Raw genomic sequence first — 20,013 nt, forward strand, 5'->3', positions numbered from 1 at the left:
TCCAGCCCCGGGGATGCATAAGGGAGCGAGAGGCAGTTGCAGGCCCCCTTGCGCAGGGTCTCGTTCCAGGACCCCTCCTGAGAATTAACCCTTCCTTTTCCAGGAAGGAACTAGGGCTGCCCCCTGGGGCAGTGGTACTCTGCCCTTCTCAGCACCTTCAGTCTACGGATCTAAAAGCCCTTCACTGCCCTCCTGTGGTAACGTCTGCCTTGGTGTCCCCTCTCTCTTGGGGAGAGAAGGGACACAGGCAGCTTTGGGTAGAAGCGAGGCTGGGTCGCTGTCTTGTAAACGCCTGCTGTGAGTAAAGGTGTGTGTGTGTGATACCAAGCCGCTCTGCTGGGGAACCTTTCCTGTCGCCCCTAGGCTAGCTGGCCCCTTGCACCACTCATGGGTGGGCATGCCACAGATCCGCCAGCTGGAGGCAGAGGGCAGCTCTTCTCCACTGGGCTAAGGTGCAATAGCAGGGCCATGGGCCTGGGGCACCCTCCTGCCCCAGCCAGCCAGGGCATGGATTAGAGCTCCCTGGAGAGGAAAGCAGCTGTGTGGTTACTGAGCAGTGCAGGTTGGTATATGGCTGGGGACGTCTCTGGGGTTACTGGTCACTGAGCGAGGCTCTCTGGCCTCTCTGCAAGGGAGCTGGAAGGTCAGGAGTCCATTTTACACTGTGTAGGGCCAGGAACTTCTGAGCACTGGACATGACCTTGCCCCTGATGTGGCCTGGCTGGGGAAGGTCGCTGCGGAGCCTGGCAGTGCCTCACACCAAGGCTGTCTGTCCGTTCTAGCTTCTGAACAGCAGCGTGGTGAGTGACCTGATCCTGCTGGAGTCCATGATGGATAACATGACGGGCAGGCAGAAGGACCCCTGTACGTTGGTGCGCATGCTGGCTCTCCGAGGGCTGGGCAACATCTCCTCTGGGTCGCCGGACAAGGTGAGAGTGGCTGGTGCACTACTGCACCACCAAGAAATCCCCCCGACGCAGAGCTGCATCCGCAGCCCTGCTGGGTGCTGACTGGAAAGGAGCCCAGGGCTTTGAGCGAACGGTCCTGCTTGGCTCCAGGCTCTCTTCGCTAGAGCCAGGGTACTTCTGTCTGTCCCCAGACTAAAGCTTGTTCCTGCCTGCTGCTCCGGGGTGGTATCTGACCTGTACTTGGTGGAGGTGTCGGGGGAGGGGCAGGAGTACTGCCCAAATTGGGGAAGTACCCTTGCTTTCCCAGGTTCCACCCATTCATGCAACTAGCACCGTGCAGCTCTTCGGACAGCACCGTCCTCTGGGACCTGCTTTGATCGGCAGGAAAGGGAGATGCCAGCACTGTTAGCTCTGACCCCCGATTGCTGACACCCTAGGGAGATGAATGGGCGGTTTAAAACACCCCCCTCCCCCCCAACTATTGTCTCTGGCTCTTTGCAGAGACTCAGGCAGGCACTGATTGATTTGACTCCCATTTCTTGAAGGTTTCTTAACTTAAAACATGAGCTCAGATTCTGGAGCACAGGCTGCAGCCTCCTGGGAAGTCCCGAGTTCCCCGGGCCCTGGTCAGGCGCCAGCTGAGAGAGGCTGTGCAAAGGAAAGCCAGCACGCCACCGGGAGATGTGCTCAGACTTGTCTCCATTGGTCACTGGCGATTCCTGCGCTACTCTGTTCGCCAATGGATACCTCCGTTGACAGCCAGGGGTGCTTATCATGGGAATCCGGACAGCCACACCTTAGCATGGTGTCTGCCTCTCTTGAGGCCTGCGGCTGGACTTGTCTCTCCCGACTCCGACATCTCCTCTGATGCAGCCGGTTGCAGGGGTGGCTGGCTGTGCTGTTCCCAGCCACTGCAGCGTGTGAGATCTCGGTTGCTGGGAGAGTGAGGAGTTGCCGCTTGTTTCCAGATACACCTGCAGTGGGAAATGACTGTTTTAAAACCGTCGTTTCCTGTCTGAGAGGCCGCCCTGGAATCTGCATCGCGGCCCATTGTAGGCAGAGGAGCCCAGCCCTGCTGACTGTCACGTGGCCCTGAACTGCCTGCACGCACTCTTCGGGTTTCTGTACCTGCTGTCTGATCTTCGGCAGCACAGTGACTTGGCAAGCGCTGTTCCTACACTCAGGCTTGTGCCAAACCCCAAGAAGAGGTCATGGACAGGTCACCCCTAAGACAGACAATAAGCTACTGTGACTTGACACTAAAATATAAGTAGCTACTAAAAATACCATTCTGCTGGCGTAGCTGTAGTCAGTCCCTTCTGTAACAGCATCCAGCTCCTCCGCCTTCTCCTGCCGGGAGCAGAGCAAAGTGCTCCCCAGGCAAGCAGGGACTGAATGAACTTCCCCAGCCGAGAGAGCGGCTGCGTGTGCTTACACCTGCTCTGCACGCCCAGAGCAGCACGCCCACCATCTGCCCAGCACACGGCTGCATTGGCACCAGGCCAGGAGCCGGGGGGGGGGGGGGGGGCTGCATTTAATGCCAATAAAATGAGCACATGGCAGTGACCATGTCTTTTTATAAGGTCGGGTGCCCTGTGGAAGCTACAAGTCCCAGCTTGATCCAAGGGCTGGCCTGACCTGGGTGGCACAGCGGTGGTGAACTAGAAGTAAAAGGCCTTGTATCCATTTACAACTGCAGAGGGGCATCCGGTCCTCCGGGGCGCTTGTGGCCAGATGGCCACGGTGTTCCGAATGCTTTGCACCATGCTTGCATTACTACATCCGTGCCGCCGCCGGCGGCTAGGCTGCAAAAGTCAAGCCCCGAAGGTAGGAGTGGTCAGGATGGAGTCTTGGTGCAAACGTCATTCAGCTTCCTTGCTCCTATGCATTATCACACGGGCTTTAGTTATGTCCTCACACAGGATTGTTCCACAACACAGATGTCCACCTCTTGCACTGATGGAGTAACTGGTAGCCGTAGTATGCTGGTCTCCTCTGTGGATCAGTAACTACAGGGGATGATGCGCTTTGTCAGTGGCTTTCACAGCTGTCTGCAGACAGCCGAGAAATGGGGAGACTCAGGGTCCCTGGGTTCAGCTCCAGGCTCTGGAGTGAGCTGTGCTCTGTCCCACCCCTCACATGTTCTCCTGCAGGCTGTCTGCCCCCTCCCTGTGTGTTCAAACCACATTGGTGATCACCAGCAGGGGGCACTGAGAGCACAAGTCTCCCAGCTCTGTTCCTGTATCTGGGCCCACAGCAGCCCGGTCACGGAGAGGAGCAATTCCAGGGAAGTCCTACAGCTCTGGAGCATGCTCAGTGCAGACAGAATCTTCAGAGAATTTAGCAGCTGAACAAGTCTCTCTACTGAGCATGTGCAAACTGACTTTTCTTATCCCTGGGCCACGTTTGGGCAGATTTTCATGGAGATGGCAAAAGGCACATCCATGATGCCAGGGTGACCCTGCCAAATTTCACATCCCTGTGCCAAAGCATTGGAGGGGAGGGGAGGGCAGGGCAGGAGAAAATGTGGGTTTTTTCTTTTTTCCCTAACCTCATTCAGCCATTTTTCAGAACTGTTTTGCTGAAACTGTCAGGCGTGAAAAGAAACAAGCCTCCGTTCTTAGTCTGGCAAAGCTACAGGCCCCTGTTGTCAGTTCTTTGTAATAGAAAGTGCTAGTGACGTTTGCTTAGAGATGATGCTACAAGCTCCACCTAGGAGAAATCCTTTCATGTGGCAGTGACACCATGACCTCCCTGAGGGTGCCGCTTGGATCCCACCCACGTATCCTGGCATGTGTCCCACAGCAGGGAGTGCTTCTAATGTGCCACTTCCTTCTGCAGGTGAGGAAACACGGGGCCCAGCTCCTGGCTTCCATGGTCAATGGTATGGACGACAAGGATGATCCCGACAACGTGGTCGCTCTGGAGGCCATGTCTAGCCTGTCCAAACTCCTGGACCACGTGGAGGAGAGGGACATCCGCTCCATGCTTCTCCATATTGCCATCCGCATCCGCCCCTTCTTTGACAACGTAAGGCAGAACCGTGGCTGTTTTTGGGGGCAGGGGAGCGTGAGCCGTTAGCCAGGGTGCAAAGGGCTCGGGGGCTGTAATGAGAAGTGCCTGCTCTGAAATGGGGGGTCAGCCTTCTCCAGCATCTCAGAGAACAGAGCTGCTGATTTCAGCACGATGCTGGGAGTTAGGGCTGAGGGGGCGCACAGAGCTTTAGACCACAAGCTAGTGTAGTCCTGGCAGGTTGTCCTACCCAGGAGAGATCTGGGCTGCTTGGTAGCTAAGCAGGGATCATCTGAGGCTAAGTTACAACATAAGAACGGCCAGACTGAGTCAGACCAAAGGTCCATCTAGCCCAGTATCCTGTCCTCTGACAGTGGCCAATGCCAGGTGCCTCAGAGGGAATGAACGGAACGGAATCAAGTGATCCATCCCATCGCCCGTTCCCAGTAAATAGAAGGTGGCATCCTAAGCTAGACAGTAGATGCCATTGTGGAGTTACCCCTTGGCCACAGGGAAGAGTGGGGAAGGTGAGGATGGCCATGCTGGTACCAGTGTGCGGGAGTTGCTTGGTTCAGCATAGTGGGGCATTGGCGCGCAGCAGGCCAGCGGTGTTAACCATGGGAAGGGGGTCGGTCTAGCTTGGCGTCCTAGGAGGACGTGCTTAGTGCTCCAGGATAGAGAGGCTGGAGGAGCCGGTCAATACTTCAAGGTTACAATTCCTCTGAGAAGGGAGCAGGCCAGGCCAGTGGTTCTGGGGGCGGCGATGTACCTGCCCTGGGAACGGCAAAGTAGGGAAAGAACAAAGCTAGAGAAGAGTACCTGAAGGCCTGAGCGGTGGAGATGAGCAGCATGGAGCTGGAGCGAGTTAGCGAAAGGGGTGAGGGCTTCTCCGAGCATGAGGCACTCAAGAGCGCACAGGGCCTGCCCCTGGGAAGTGGTGAGACTAATGACCCCGCTCTCTGCACCAGATCCTCCTGACTCCTTCAGAGAGAGGATTGCGAGTCTGCTGAGCTCTCCCAGTCTCTGCTCTTCTCTGCACCTGCCTTGTGATCCCTTCCCTTGCCTCATCGGGTTCTCTGTTCCTTCCCCTTCCGAGAAACTTGCCCCCTCCCTGCAGTGCTCCTGCCTTTCCAAGGATCTCACTCCATCCCCTCCCCCTACACTTCACCTCCTCTCCAAAGTATTGACAGGCACCGATTTTCTCTCTCCCTGCTCTGGCTTGTGTTCGACTCTCCGGTCTTGAACAACCTCTTCATGGCCATGGTTCAGGGCCTCGGCTCTGTCCTGCGCATCCATCTCCAGAACACCCTGTGCCCACTGGGCCACCCAGACACTGCCTCTCCTGCCTCTGGCTGCTCTTTCTGCATCCTCCCTTCTCCGGCTCTGCACCCGGCCCTGGGGGACTCTCTGCTGACAGCTCTCAGAGCTTGCTCTGCCACCAACCTCTCTTCCATCCCACCTGTTTGACACCGCCTCTGGGGACAGCTTGCCCTCCCGAACTGCCCGTGGCCCAAAACCAGCTCCCGCCTTCTCCCTTTGCCTGATGCCGTCACTGACGCCACCCGCCTCCCCAGCACCCAGGCCTGCAACTCCTCCCTTGTCAAACCATGGCTCGATCCTCTGCTCCCTCCGCCTTGGTGCTCAGATCCTCGTTCTCCCGTGCCTGGATTATCGCCCCCCCTGCGCTGGCCTCCCAGCACGCGCTGCCGCTGAACTCCAGTCGCCGCGAGTCACTGCCTCCAGAGCCCTGCTCGCCCCCCACCGCTGCTCCCAGCCTCAGCCACCCGTCCGTCAGGTGGCCATGCAATGGGTTCTTGTGCTCCTCCAGAGCCAAGCTCTGTCTGCCTGCACTGAAGTCCCTCTCAGACCCACTAGTGCTGGAGGCTTCGCAACTTCCCTGCCGTTCCCTTGGTCCTTCCCCTGCCTCTGCCCGCCGGCTGGGAGCAGGGTCCTTCATGCGTGAAAAGCCTGGTGCCTAGTGGGCGTGACTGCGAGTCCCTGGTGTGCTAGCACACCTGTGTAAAGAGAAGCGGGAGCTGGGGGTGGGTGAGAGGGAACAACCCTGGCATGCTGGCTGTGGCTCACGGGGGCTGGGAGAGGAACGCTCTGCGCCCATGGGCAGGAAGGAAAGACCCACCCAGATGGCAGAGCAGGAGCGGGTGACGTACTGTAGGAGACGTAGTGGCTGAGTCTGTAGCAGGGCCGGGTGACTGTTTCTCTGTGCTACAGTAATGTCCATCCAGGGGACTCCCAGCACGGTCCAGACAGCCGGCTGATCTCTGCCCCAGGGGGGCTGTTAGCCCCATTCTACAGAGGAGGCAACCGAGGCAGGGGAGGTTGAAACCTCATCCCTGCTCTCTGCTTTTCACCCAATCCCCGAGAAGCCAGTGGATCGTGAGAAAGCTCCAGCATCTGTAGAACCTGGTGCTTCGTCTGCCGTGTCTGTTTGCTCAGAACTGGAGACAGCCAGCGGGTTGGGGGGCTGGGTGGGAAGCAACCAGTGAACGAGGAGGGAACAATTCCTGTGCTCGCCCATGCTAGGGTGTCCCCAGGAGCAAGCTGCTGGAGTGGGGATGTACCGATCACTGAGACGGTGCCTGCTGTGATCCTCTTGTGCGTCTCCATCACAGTGACACTCGCCTTGTGTGCCCTTTGCCTGCAGGAAAACCACGAACTGCGCACGTCTTCCATCATTCTGTTTGGGAACCTGACCAAGTTCAGCGCTGGGAACTGTGAAGACGTCTTTTTTGAGCAGATCTTGAATGGGCTGGTGACGCTGCTGCTTCACCTCCAAGATCCAAAGCCAGAGGTCATCAAAGTGAGTGCCTTGCTGCTAGACTGGGGCCAGCAGGCGTTTGGCTGGTGTCTCAATGCACAGCTGCCATGCTGGCCTGCGGGCTCGGCTAGGACAGTGTTCTGCTAAGCGCTCCTATGGCTGGGAGCCCGTAACCAGGGCTTTTGGTCCCTGGGCATGGAATGTCCTGCCAGGGTGGAAGGAGACTTGCGGGCTGGTGAGTTTCTAGTGACTGACTCGGTGTTGCGGTCTCCTCATCTGCCCTGTCCTGCAGGCCTGTAAATTTGCTCTGCGCATGTGTGGCCCCAACATGGGCTGCGAGGGGCTCTGTGACATGTTTCTGAACCACCTGCATGAAGACCGAAGCCTGCATTACGGAGAGTTCATGAACGACGTCTGCAAACACCTGGTGAGTGAGACTCTGGCTTCACAGCGGGTGGAGTGAGTGGCTGACAGCCCTGTGAGCAGTCACTGCTGGGGCGAAACTAACCTGCTCCAGCCCGCCCCACTCTGACCCTTTGCCGACAGCCAGCACTGAAATGCCCTGGTGTGGCTAAAGCCAGAGAGCAGCATTTCCAGCCTAGTGAGCTGAGGACCCAGAGCAAAGACCATCTGGGACATCAGGAAGACGCTGAAGCTCCCCCAGCAGTGGTGGTGCTAGCATGACAGCGGCTTGGCCTTTCCCTTGAAAGGGGGGGACCTTTTTGAGAGTCCCTGGAGTTGGCCCTTTTCTGATGCCCCAAAGGAGTGAACAGAAGTGCTGGCCCAGGTGCAGAGGTCAGGGCTGCCTGGCTCATCTGGCCTTGGACTCCGTGACCCCCATGGACCTCCTGTCACCCACTCCCTTTGCAGCCTGGGGGGGACGGACAGTCTGCACTGCCCTTGACCTGTTCATCTGACTGTCTCATGCTGCAGTGTTTCAGCCAATCACCTGCAGGGGTCGGGAAAGAATCTTTCCCTTCCTCTGAAGCCCCAGCAGGAGATGGGACCCTGGTGCTCTGAGCTGGTGCAGGGAGCCCTCTCTCACATGCCTGGCTGGTGGGTCTTGCGTTGGGGCTGATGGCCAGACATAGGGGCTGGGAAGGGGTTTCTCCCAGCTCAGACTAGCAGGGACCATAGGTTTTTTGCCTTCTGCAGCGTGGGGCATAGATCCGCCTGCAGGATCATCTGGGCACACGTCACTTCTTCGGTTCCCGGCCGCTGGGGCATTGGGCGTTTTGCTGGCCCCTTGGTTTCTCCGCTCTGCCGTGGCACACACCAGCGTAGTGTCCTGAGCACTGACTTTCTTTAGTTTCACTGAGTCCTCGGGCTGCCCGTGGGGGTGAAACATCTGGCCAGGGATCTCCCAGAGGGCAGAGGAGATGCCTTGAGGCCAGAAGGGACCGTTTTACACTCTGAACCTTGCTGAGCAGACCAGTCCCTCTTCTGGCAGGCTGCACCCTGGTCCACTTCTGACTCAGGCTCCCGGCTCTGATGCCACAGGAGGCCTGTGCCCTGGCACAGAGCTGCCTGGAAGGGTGCCCAGAGCAGCCGGGTAGCTCCCGGAACGCCCCGGCCAGGCACTGCCATGCCCATAGGCACACTCTGCTTTCCAAAGGGAGCAGCCGAGCGCCCACAGGGCCCATTCTCTACTCTCCCGGCCAGGCTAATGACCTCCTGGATCCTTCCCTCCCGTTTCTCTTGTGCCTTAACGTGGTCACTTGCCTCAGGAGCCTTGGCACATTCATACGAACCTGACCGAGCCCATTGGGGGTGCGACTTGGCGCAGCGGAGGTCTGTGCTGGGGCTGGGATGGCAGGGACCCTGTGGGGGCTGGGATGCCTTAGCCCTGGAGATGCCCTGCACGGCTGCCCCTTTCTGCAGGAAGCAGGGTGCCCCCGGGAGCCCAGCTCGTTCTCATTACCTTGGTTTTCCCTTTAGATGCAGAACTACCCAGAGATGCTGAATCGTTTGATTTCAACCAACCTCTTCTACTTCAAGAGCAACTGGGTTGACATTCGAGCAGCAGCACCCATGTTTATAGGTAAGGTTGCCTTGGCACTGTTCCCACATCGGCCCTGCTCCTGCTGGCTGGGACTGGCAGAGGGGTTTGAAAGTCACTGGGGTTCGGGTGCTTAACTCTGTATCTGTAATGTGTTGGGCGGGGGGCAGATTATGGGGGCTTCACTCTGAGTGGCACATGCTGGAGGTCTCATGCTGCCAGTACGGAAACATCCTTGGAATTTCTAAACCTGCTCGATGACAATTGCCTAACTCGAAGTGTTGCAGCCGACCTGTGGAATTCTTTATTAGATCTTGCGCTGACAGAGAAGGAGGGACTGATCCTAGGACTAGAACTTCCTGGGAGCTCAGGTGCAGGTGACCATGGCCTGATCCAGCCAGGTAAAGTCCAGACCAGTAAAACATAAACATGATGCTTTACTAGGGCCAATTTCACAAGGATGAAAACAGGTGTGAGCCAGGCCAGCAGGGAGGAGGAATTTAATCAGAAAGATGTGAATGATGATTGGGAATGGTTTAAGAACCCTTCGTCAGCTGCACAGCACCCCACAGCTGAGGAAGAAGGCTGTATTGGTGAAAAGACTGACCCAGTTCACTGGGGGAGTGAAGGCAGCTCTGTTTTTGGAGGAAATCTGTGGCTAGCAGAGTTAGACAAGAAGGAGTTTTTAAGTGTGTGCAGACAGAATGCTGCCAGTGGTCTCGGTCCATTACTAGATGGAAATGGTGGTAGAATTCCTGCAAAGCAGGAGTTGTTCAATACACACTTGTTCTGTACTTGGGAATAAAACCGGTGAGATGTCATGTCCTACGATGATTCTCTCTCCAGTCCACTAGTATCTCAGGATAACAGCAGCTACTAAAGTTAGACGTTTTTAAATCCGCAGATTTGGATAACTTGCATCCAAGAGTCTTAAAAGAGCTGGCTGGATGGCTAATGTTGATTTTCAGTAAGTCTTGGCACACCAGGGAAGTTCTAAAAGACGAGAAGAAAGCTAATATTGTGCTGGTGTTGGAAAAGGGCACACAGGCTGGCTCAGGTAATGAGAAGCCTGTCAGTTTGACATCAGTTGTGGGCAGGATAATGGAGTGGCCGATACAGGACTTGATTGGCATTAGTCATCATCCTTTAATTCTCTGTCAGCCTGGGTTTACGGGGACACTAGATCCTGTCAAACTGTTTGTTTGCTGCGATGACCAGTCTGGCTGCTAACCATGGTCATGAGGAGTAAAGATCTTATGCTTCTGTTCAGCGCTGACTTGGTACCACACAAGTTTGAAGAAACTAGATCAACTTAAAATCACCATGGCACACGTTACCTGGGTTAAAAACTAGCCGATAGGGCTGGGAACGAGGAGTCCTTGAGCAGGCGTGTTTCTAGTGCCGTCCCGCAGGGATGGGTTCTTGGCCCTATGCTAGTGAACATTACTTACTTTTTAATCCATGAGCTGGAAAAAAACATAAATTGTCCCTGAAATTTGCAGAGGATATAAAAATTGGGAGTGGTAAATCGAGAGGGCAGGTCACTGATTGAGATTGCCCGCAGCTTACCCAGAGATACAGTGCAAACGTGTTTTAATGTGGCTCGGTGTAAATGGACCGTCTAGGGACAAAGGCTGTCGGCCAGACTTAGCTGGGGCCTCTATACTGGGAAGCAGCGACTTTGAAAGATGTGGGGGTCCTGATGGATAATCAGCTGCACTTCAGCTCCCAGTGTGATGTGGTGGCCAGAGGGCTAATGGGATCCTTGGATGCATAAATGGGGGAACCTCGAGTAGGAGCAGAGGTTATTTTATCTCTGTGGCCCTGGTGTGAGCACTGCTGGAATCCTGGGTCCAGTTCTGGTGTTCACAGTTGAAGGATGTTGATAACTTGGGGAGGGGTCAGAGACGAGTCACGAGAACGATTCCAGGGTTAGAAACCTGCCTTAGAGCGAGAGACTTGAGGAGCTTGGTCTCTTGAGCTTAACAAAGAGATGTCTAAGGGGTGAGTTGGATCAGTCTATAAATACCTGCACAGGGAACAAATGTTGGATAATGGGCTCCTCAGTCTAGCAGACAAAGGTCTAACACGATCCGGTGGCTGGAAATTTGAAGTCTGACCAATTCAGACTGGAAATAAGGCATATGTTTTTAACTGTGAGTGATTAGCCTGTGGGCCAGTTACCAAGGGTCGTGGTGCAGTTCCCATCACTGACAAGTCTTGGATCAAGACTGGATTTAGGGATGATGTTAGGGCAGGTCTCTGGCTAGGCAGGTCAGACTGGATAATCTCTCAGGTCCCTTCTGGCCTTAGAATCTGCGACATTCCCCAGCCTTCTCCCCTCGCAGATCAGCGCTGTGCGGACACGGGCGACACTCGGGGAGGGTGCTCTGGTGCCTCTGCACCGACGTGCTGGGGCTGCTGCTCTGCAGAACGCCCGAATTCTGGTGTGACCTGGCCAGGTGAAGCAAGGCCTCAAAACCCTGCGCTGCAAACTCCGCCGTAACTTTCAATCTCTTCTGACTCCAGGCTTCCTCGTTCTGCACGTGGATGAAGAGCACTGTAAGCAAGTGGACCTGGACCAACTCCTTTCCTGTGAGTAAGAGCGTCCCTTAGCGCTGTGCTGCTGTGGGCTGGGCACCGGTGGGTGCTGTGGGAGCCCTGTCACTGGCCTGTGCCAAGGCTGGAAGCTGCGGGTGCGGAGGCCCAGGAGCCTGCGTGTGAAATGGGAGGGAGATTGCAGTGCGGGAAGGCAGGGCTGGGAGCCCGTCATTGGTGAGGTTCTTGATGGGCCTCAGGCTTTGCAGCGGTTCCCAGTGAGGTTACCGCATCGGGCAGCGGGGGGTTAATGGGCCTGGGGCCGGGGCCGGGGCCGGAGCAGCTTCACCTTCCAGTTCATTTCTGGCCCTTTGCTGCTTGCTGCCACCAAGTCAGGGTTGCGCCGCGCCTCTGCTCCGTCCTTTGTACAGGGCTATAAACCCCTGTGCTGGCAGGGGCTTCCCCAGGGCACACGTGCCCCTGAGGGCTGGGCTGGGTACTGGGCTAAGGGACAGTTGGTCTTGGCTTGAGTCGAGGCCACTGGCCCTCCCTGACGTCGGAGTCCAAGGTCATTCTCCTGAGCAGCAGCAAAACCCCCTGCTGGGGGGCATCTCTGCCCTCGCCAGGCCCGCCTGCAATGGCAAACGTTCCTCTCGGGTTCCCTAGAGCCTGTCCCGGTGCCCCCGGGCCATGCTCTGGAGCTGCTCCCTACGAAGCCAGGCAGGACTCTGGGGGAGCCTCCTCTCTGGGAGCAGACTGTCCCCAGGGCAAGAAGCTCACACGGCTTCCACCTTCCTGGGTCTGATCTGGGAGCATTCAGCCTCCTGTGCCCCTCCGTGCGCTTCCCACAGCAAGTCTGCCCAGGCAGGGCTCCTGGGGAAGCCAGAGGGTCCTGCCCCCCAACTCCGCAGTCAGACGTGACTCTCAGCCAGCCAGGAAAACAGACCATGTTCCTGTCATCTAATAAACCTTCTAACACCGAGCTTGTAGGTACAGAGACCAGGACCCCTCAGTCAGGTCCATCTTGGGGGGGGGGGCAGGGAGGCCAGAGCATCTGGGCCTCCCTCCATTTCCCCAGCCAGCTCCAAACTGAAACTCCCCAGCCCTTCCTCTGGCCTTTCTCTTTCCCGGGCCAGGAGGCCACCTGATCTTTGTTCTCCAACACCTTTAGTCGGCACCTTTGCAGAGTAGGGGCCTAGGCCATCAGTTGCCAGGAGACAGGGTGTCGGCCATTCTCTGTGCAGACACCATCACACTGGCCCCCTAGGGCTCTGCAACAATCACACCCCTTTATCCCCCCACCTGGATACTTAAGAAAGGCATAGAGGGAAACTGAGGCACCTACACAGTATTTGGAGAAAATCTTAAGAACATTCCCCCTTCATCACAATGCTAGCTTGTACCTGGTGCAGGGCACGAGATGTGTGCTCGGTCCTTGCCCGGCGCTCAGTTGAGAGGTTCAGCAGGCATGGCGCTGCACAGGCTGGAGGGGGCCCTTGGTGCCTCCTGCAGAACAGATCCCAGCTCCCTTCTCCCAGCTGGTATCCCGTGGCCCTTTCCCTTCCGTTCACTCCGGGAACGCTGCCTTGGGGCTCTTGGTGCTGTAGGGCTCGTACCCCCCGGGCCCCGAACCCAGGGAGCAATGTTAGCACGGCTCAGTCCTGTTAAACACGAGCCTGGCTGAACGAGGGCCTGCGAGGGCTCTCGCCAATGCTTCAGGCCTTGAGGCAGGGGACTCCAGTGCTGGGGAGGGAGCTGGCGACGAGCTGCTCTCTGTGGGTTGTTGCCGGGGCTGTGCAGCCTGGTGTGCTGGCAGCTGTTGTCACAGGCCCATCTTGTGCCGTGGGGTGACCTGGGCAGACAGGCACTGATCACTGGCTTCTGGCTGGCCTGGCTTGAAATGAGTGAGGGCTGGAGCTCATTAGTTAACGAATCAGTTTGTATTACTGGAGTGCCTAGCAGCCCTAGGCATGGCCCAGGGGCTTGCTGTGCCAGGCGCTGTACGTGCACAGATTGAAATTTCAAAGTCCCAGGCAGATTGGAGAGGCTGCAGAAGCAGGGAGATGGGGCTGGTCAGTGTGGCAGGCAGTGGTTTCAGCCCCCAGGGCTTAACTCCTCGGGGTTTTGTTGGTGTCACCGTAAGGGAGCGTTTGAAGGAGGGTGGGTGGGGCGGGGGAGCTCCTGCCAAGGCTGAGGGGCAGCAGCCGAGGAAGCATGAAGGGGTTTGTTTGTTTACAGACTTGTAAGTGGCAGTGGAGGCTGGTGCCATGGGCAGGGAGTGAGCGCTTGGCCCGTGAAGGAGATGACCGGCTGCCGTGGGAGGGGGAATAGCTCGGAGAGCGGTGCAGACACCAGTTTGGGCAGGAGGAGGCCGGTGTGGAGAGCTGGAGCTGGGCACGGTCACAGAGAGACAGGAGCCGAGTTCGTGTTGTGGATGAGATTAGAGGGGGCCAAGGACGGAGTCTGGGGAACCCTCACAAACAGCAGGGGCTGGTCAACAGTAGACACTAGCTCAACCTGGCTACGTGTGAAAAATCCCCACCCCCACCCCCCAAGCGATTTCAGCCAAGCCAGCCTAAGGGCCTGTGTACACAGCACTGGTTCCAGCAGCCTGGCTCCTGCCTCGACTGGATTACCAGGGGGAGCCCCCGGCGGCCTGGGCAGTGTCTGGGCTGCCAAGCAGCAGCATCCCGGCATAGACGAGCCCTACTCTCGGTGCAGCACGTTGCGGCCAAGGCTGGCTAGACGGTGGTGGTGGGAGGATACTGCAGAACGATGAGACTGAGCTGCTAACGAGTGACCCCAAGCCACAGACTCGCCTAGGCAATCCGAGCAGGGGCAGGGACGATCGTCTTGAGAGGGCTGCTACGGGCAGAGCCCTGTAGATCACTGATCGGATGAGACTTGCATCACCACTCGATCGACTGGCGGGAGCTCTGTCCGCTGCTCGACTGCCCCAGGAGCAATGTAATGTGGCGGGGCAGATGGTCCCTTTTCTGCCAAGGACCATCGTCCCTCTCCTGGACCGTCCGCGTGGTCCTGGGTGAAGACCTGGGGGAGTAACTTAGGTGGATTCCAAAGAGCTTTAGACAAAGTCCCTTGAGGCTCCTGGGCCTGCATTCTGTGGCCTCCTCTGGCATGTTACCGATGGAGCTGGCTACAGTGCGTAAGGCTCCGATTTTGGCTTGGACATTTATCGCCCGTTTCACAGCAGAGGTGGGTGTCTTCGGGGGTTGGGGAACAAGTCACTGAGAAGTCCCTGCCGGTAGCATGTGCTGTGTCAACGTACGCAAGAGCGCGGTGCAGGTGCTGGCCGGTGCGGCCCAGGCGGGTTGGAGAACAAGCCAACCCTGCAGCATCGGCTCCTGCCCCACAGGCTGGTCCCCGCTCCTGGCACACATGGTCGCAGCCCGACTCTGGGTTCGCCCGGCCTCCCCTCTGGAGATGGAAACAGAGGGGTGGACGGGCCAACCCAGAGAGTGTGCCCTGCTGCAAGGTCACTCATCTTCACGGACTTTATTCGCAGGCCTGGTTTCCTTGACCTCTGAGCATCAGAGCCGACTGTGCGTGCCAGGATCCTAGCAAGCTGCCCGTGCAGGGCTTGCTTGGCCACTGCCTGGCGGCCTCTCTCTCGAGCGAGTGAGGGGCAGGGCACATCGTGCTAGTGACTTAGCAGTGGGGTTGTGACCATTCAGTCCCCCAGCGGCTCAGCTCCCCTTCGCTTAGCTGGGGAAGGGGCTTGGATCAGCAAGTGAGGGTTTGCTTCGCTAGGGAGACCCAGCCCGAGAGCTCTGTGATGGGCGCGGCAGCGTGCATTGTGACTAACCCCCGCCTTGGCTGCTGCCGATGCTGGGCTCCGGAGGAGCCTGTCCCACGGAAACTGCCCCAAGCACAGAGCTGAGCATGGCACGGCGCTGGCGAAGCGGCCGGAGGCGGAAATTCCGGCTCCCGCCTGCGGCATCGCGGGCTGCAGCTCGGGCATCTGCTCAGAGCACGGGTGGCATTTGCAGCGTTGGTGCGTAAGGAAATTCCGGGTTTGCTTGTAACGTGTTACCCATTAAAAGGCCCAGCTACAGCTCATTAGAAAGGACTCATAAAAAGTCCAATTGAAGCTGGTGGCATTTTGGAGCAGAGTTAAGTAATTTTCCTGGATTTCAGGGATTTTTTCCCTGTCACTAGTGACCTCATAGTGTATAGTAATGCATGGAAACTCTTGGATTGTTCCAAGAGAGCTTAAAAAACACTAAAAAAGGAAAAACTATCTTTCCGTTGGCTCCCGGAGCCCTTCCAGCAGAGAGGCCTGTCTGTTTGAAACAAGTGAAAGAGAAGACGTGTGTCTGTGAGTAATAGCTGGAGTTAGCAGCCTTGGATCGGGTTGCTTTAGCTTCCCGTATTGAGTGGATTAGCTGACGGGGGTCCGGGGACAGCTCTGGGCTCTGATTTACAGCCCAGCCCCGGGGGCACCCCTGCACCAGCCCAGGCTAATCACCAGGACGGCTGCACCAGGAAGCGAGTCGGCACATAAATCAGGGACCTCATCCATGCTCATGGCAGAGGGGAGCTGGAGGGATGGGGGGCGCCCAGCTTTGTAAACAAGCTACTGGAAAATATTATAACTTCACTGCAAGGAAACCCTACCTGGCTGGGCCTAGGCGAGGCGCTGTGAACACCGGCGGGGTCACGTTGCCCCCTGCCCTGTCCATGGGCACCCAGTAGTCTGGCAGGCTGCGTGCGGCCCAGCACGGGGGCCCATGGGCGCTAGCAGGGGAGAGTCCGGCGAGGGGACGCTGCCGAGCAGAAGGCCAAAGACCCGCTCGCAGCTTCAGGCGAGTGCCGCAGCGCAATCTGTGCAGCCCCACGGTTCCTGCTGCTCACTGGGGAAACCAGGCCACTGTCCTGCCCTGGGTTCCTGATCTGCCCGCTCCCCCCGGGAGTGCGTGGAGCCGAGGGTCCGCTCAGCGCTCGCCCAGCAGCCGGGGGCCAGCCTGGAATCCAACCCCAGCCCAGCGTGGAGTCTGAAGTGAAAGGGCTTCGCTGCCTCGCTTCCTTGTCTCCGCAGGATTCTCCTCCAGGGCCCAACCACCCCCCTTAGTGCTGGGGCGGGGCATGAAGTAACCAGCGCCCCCCCCCCGGCATCTCCGAGCCCCTGCCAGGCTGCTTGTGGGTGTCCCTTAGCACAGCTGGGGCGCCGCTGCTGTACACCCAGAGCACCCCCTGCCCCGCCGAGCTCAGGGTGGGTCCTGGGGACTGGGCAGAGCGCAGGGGCTGGGCACACAGCTTCCCGTGGGGCTCCCGCTTCTCCACTGGCGAGCCGGGCTTTGCTGCAGCTGCCCTGTGTGACCCGGGGCCAGTCCCGCAGCCTCTGTGCTTCATTTCCCCCTCTAAGGTGGTGAGCCCTGCCCTACCTCCTGGGGCCGAGGGTCAGACCCCCATGATGGGGCCAGCCAGATCAGTGCATGGGGCGGGGGGGTTCCTATTGCCTTGCCTAGCTCCCTGTCACAGGCTGCAGGGGTTGGGGTGGACTGTGTGGAGGCTCTAGGAGAAGCTGGTGCCAAGGCTGGTCCTGCTGCCCCATTGGCCCCCCTGCTCATTTTGGGTAATGGATGTTGTGCTCCAGAGGGGGCTTTGCCAGGGGCCGTGGCAGCTCCTCTCCATGCAGGGCTGAGGCAGCTCCTGCTGGGGAGGAGCACTGCCCTGTGGGGTGCAAGGGGGGAGGCCCAAGCCTTGATTGTGCCTGGGGCCCTGGTTTGGGGAGCAGAGGTGGAGGTTGGGAGGCGCTGCCCCCGGCTGGTCAGGCTCGATGCCTGGCTGTGCAGACCAGGGCTGGAGCCCAGGCCTGGGGCAGTGCCCCAATCTCCTATCTGATGGGAGGGGGAGCTGACCTCCAGTGCAGGGAGGGGCTGGTCCTGCTGCAGAGTGGGGCACGGCTTGGCCTGCCCTCGCTGGGGCAGGACTGTGGCAGCTCCAGGGCTGTTGGAACGAGACTGGTTCCACCGGCGCCGGTCCCCGGGCTCGCGGCTGCGTGTTCAGTCAGGGCTGCCCGAGTCATGTGCTCTCGTTCCAGCTCTCAACGTGCTGCTGAAGGACCCGGCTCCTGTCGTCCGCATGAAGGTGGCTGAGGCTCTGGGCCGCCTGGTCCGGGTCGTGTGAGCAGCAGATGGGACCTGCGGGCGCCTGGGCTCCGTGACGGCGGTCAGCTGGATGGATGCTCCTTGCCCCGGAGATGCCACGGCTTCCAGGGCCCGGAACCGGTGCCTTGGGCTCTGTTCAGCTGGCCCTGCTGCAGAGCAGCACGTGCTACGCTCACTCCCATGCGTGCTGTCTGGAGCAGGGGCCTTGTGCGGACGCTCTCTACTGCAGCCTGGGGCACCCGCCCCACAGGGCCAGGACTCCGCCCTTCCCTCCGCTCTGGCTGCCGGCTCAAGCGTCCCGGTCCCAGCTCTCCGCCAGCCTTTCCCGCGATCTGCACGCCCCACAGGCACCCCCGAGCGAATAAACTGGGCAATAGGACACGGAACTGTTTCGGGGTGTGCACAGGGTCCACTCCCGATGAGTGCAGCCCCTCTGGCTTTCCCGGGTCACTGCCCTGGCACGAGAGGGGCAGGTACCAGCCCTGCTGAGGCCCCTTGTGTTACTCCATGTTCCAGGGCTGGTCGTCTCGCACCGATCGCTCCCATCCAGTCACTGGGACGTGTGACTGTTACAGTCTGACTCTGCTTAGCATTAGCCTGGGCACTGCACAGCCTGGGGCCAGTGCCCTGTGTGGGGTCTGGAGGTTGGATAGGGCACCCTGCCCTGATGGGGATCCCTGCAGGGCCCTGGATGGCCTCTTAGGACCTTCCTCTCCACCCCCACCCAATGTCCTAGGATGGTGAGAAACCTTGGCCATCACTGCACGTGCACCTTCCTTCCACTGTTGTTCCACGAGTGAGGCCAGCGAGCTGTCCCCAGAGTCCTTGGCACTGCCTGGTACTTTCCCCTGGGCCCCCCAGCACAGCAGAGTCCCTGATGGCAGCGGTGCGCTCCGGATTCTCTGCTGGCTGAGTTGAGCTGTCCCCTCCACGTGGAACCTGTATAGAAACCAGACTTGTTTTTTAATAAAGCTGTTTCCTTCTTGTAGAGGGGCTGGTACTGGAGTCTCATTGCCAGGTGGAGCCTGCCCTGGCTCGGCTGGGTGCTGCTAAGGGCAGGTCGGGGGCCTTGGAGCCTTGCCTGCAGTGACTGGCCGCTGTGGGGGGCGGGAGGAGCGCTGGCCTTGGAGATCGCCGGGGGGCCCTCTTGGCAGTGATTTGCCCACCTTCAAATGACTCCCTTGGTGGAGAAAGGGGCTGCAGGCTGGCGTGTGAAAGGCAGGGGCCAGCGCAGAGCTGTATGGAGAGCTGGGGTGGGTGAGAACGCGGCTGTCCCAGCACGGATCCTGCCACCTCCTTGCCCAAGCCTGGCACGCCGGGAGGGGGGCTCCAGCCAGCCTTGTGGAGGGGGGGGGAAGTGGTAGACGTGGTAATCTTGACTTCAGTAAGGCTTTTGATACTGTCTCGCACGACCTTCTCATAAACAAACTAGGGAAATGCAACCTAGATAGAGCTACAGGGTGGGTGCAAAACTGGTTGGAAAATCCTTCCCAGAGAGGAGGTATCAGTGGTTCAGTCATGGTGGAAGGGCATAACGAGGGGGGTCCCGCAGGGATCGGTTCTGCGTCCGGTTCTGTTCAACATCTTCATCAGTGATTTAGCTTATGGCACAGAGTGCAGTTGTACAGTCTGCAGGCGATACCAAGCTGGGAGGGGTTGCAAGTGCTTTAGAGGACAGGATTAAAATTCAAAATGATCTGGACAAACTGGAGAAATGGTCTGAAGTAAATATTGAATTTCATCCTAAGGACAAATGCGAAGTACTTAACTTAGAAAGGAACAGTGAGTTGCACACATACAAAATGGGAAACGACTGCCTAGGAAGGAGGACTGCGGAAAGGGATTTGGGGTCATAGTGGACCAGAAGCTAAATCGGAGTCAACCCTGTAGCAAAAAAAAGCAAACATCACTCTGGGCTGTATTAGCAGGAGTGTTGTAAGCAAGTGATTCTTCAGCTCTGCTCTGCCCTGATAGAACTGGACACAACGCTCCAGTTGAGGCTCTGGGCGCCCCATTTCAGGAAAGATGGGGACAAATTGGAGAAAGTGCAGGGAAGAGCAACAAAAATGATGAAAGGGCTAGAAAACATGAGCTCTGAGGGAAAATTGAAAACACGGGGTTTGTTTAGTTACAAGGAGGAGGCAGAAAAAATTATTGTTCTTAACCTGTGAGGCTAGGACAAGAAGCAATGGGCTTAAATTGCAGCAAGGGAGGGTTTAGGTTGGACATTAGGAAAAACTTCCTACCTGTCAGGGTGGTTAAGCACTGGAATAAATTGCAAAGGGAGGTTGTGGAATCTCCGTCATTGGAGATGTTTAAGAGCAGGTTGGACAAACACTGGTCCAGGATGGGCTAGATAAGACTTAATCCTGCCACGAGTGCAGGGCCTGGAGTAGACGACGTCTCGAGGCCCTTTCCAGCCCTGTGATCACCCAGGGCCCTGGGTCTTGAGGCAACAGCCCAGGGAGCCCTCTTCAGTCAGTAACATAAGACCCGGATGCCTGGTGTGGCCAGATCTGGGCCCCTGTGCAGTGCTGGTCACACAGGAGGCAGCTGAGCACAGCGTCGGAGAGGGGTGATGAGACACATCAAAGGCCTAGGGAAAACTTGTGAAAGGGCTGGGCTGGCCCTCTGGGCTGCTGCTCTGAG

At 58.0% G+C, this 20,013-nt stretch overlaps 1 protein-coding gene across 3 annotated transcripts in view; it reads left to right on the forward strand.

The window, feature by feature from the left end:
- MROH1 (maestro heat like repeat family member 1) overlaps positions 1-18,314 on the forward strand; it is a 111,027-nt gene extending 92,713 nt beyond the window's left edge. For all 3 annotated transcript variants that reach the window (XM_074943658.1, XM_074943657.1, XM_074943659.1), the window contains 7 exons: positions 783-929; positions 3,750-3,938; positions 6,583-6,738; positions 6,989-7,123; positions 8,635-8,737; positions 11,225-11,290; positions 17,298-18,314. In XM_074943658.1, the coding sequence (XP_074799759.1) occupies positions 783-929; positions 3,750-3,938; positions 6,583-6,738; positions 6,989-7,123; positions 8,635-8,737; positions 11,225-11,290; positions 17,298-17,383 (882 nt within the window). In that variant the 3' untranslated portion in view covers positions 17,384-18,314. The remainder of the gene's footprint in view (positions 1-782; positions 930-3,749; positions 3,939-6,582; positions 6,739-6,988; positions 7,124-8,634; positions 8,738-11,224; positions 11,291-17,297) is intronic.
- The last annotated feature ends 1,699 nt before the right edge of the window (positions 18,315-20,013 follow it).

This window comes from Natator depressus, chromosome 2 (genome assembly GCF_965152275.1).
Source record: "Natator depressus isolate rNatDep1 chromosome 2, rNatDep2.hap1, whole genome shotgun sequence".
In the NCBI taxonomy this organism is placed as follows: Eukaryota; Metazoa; Chordata; order Testudines; family Cheloniidae; genus Natator; species Natator depressus.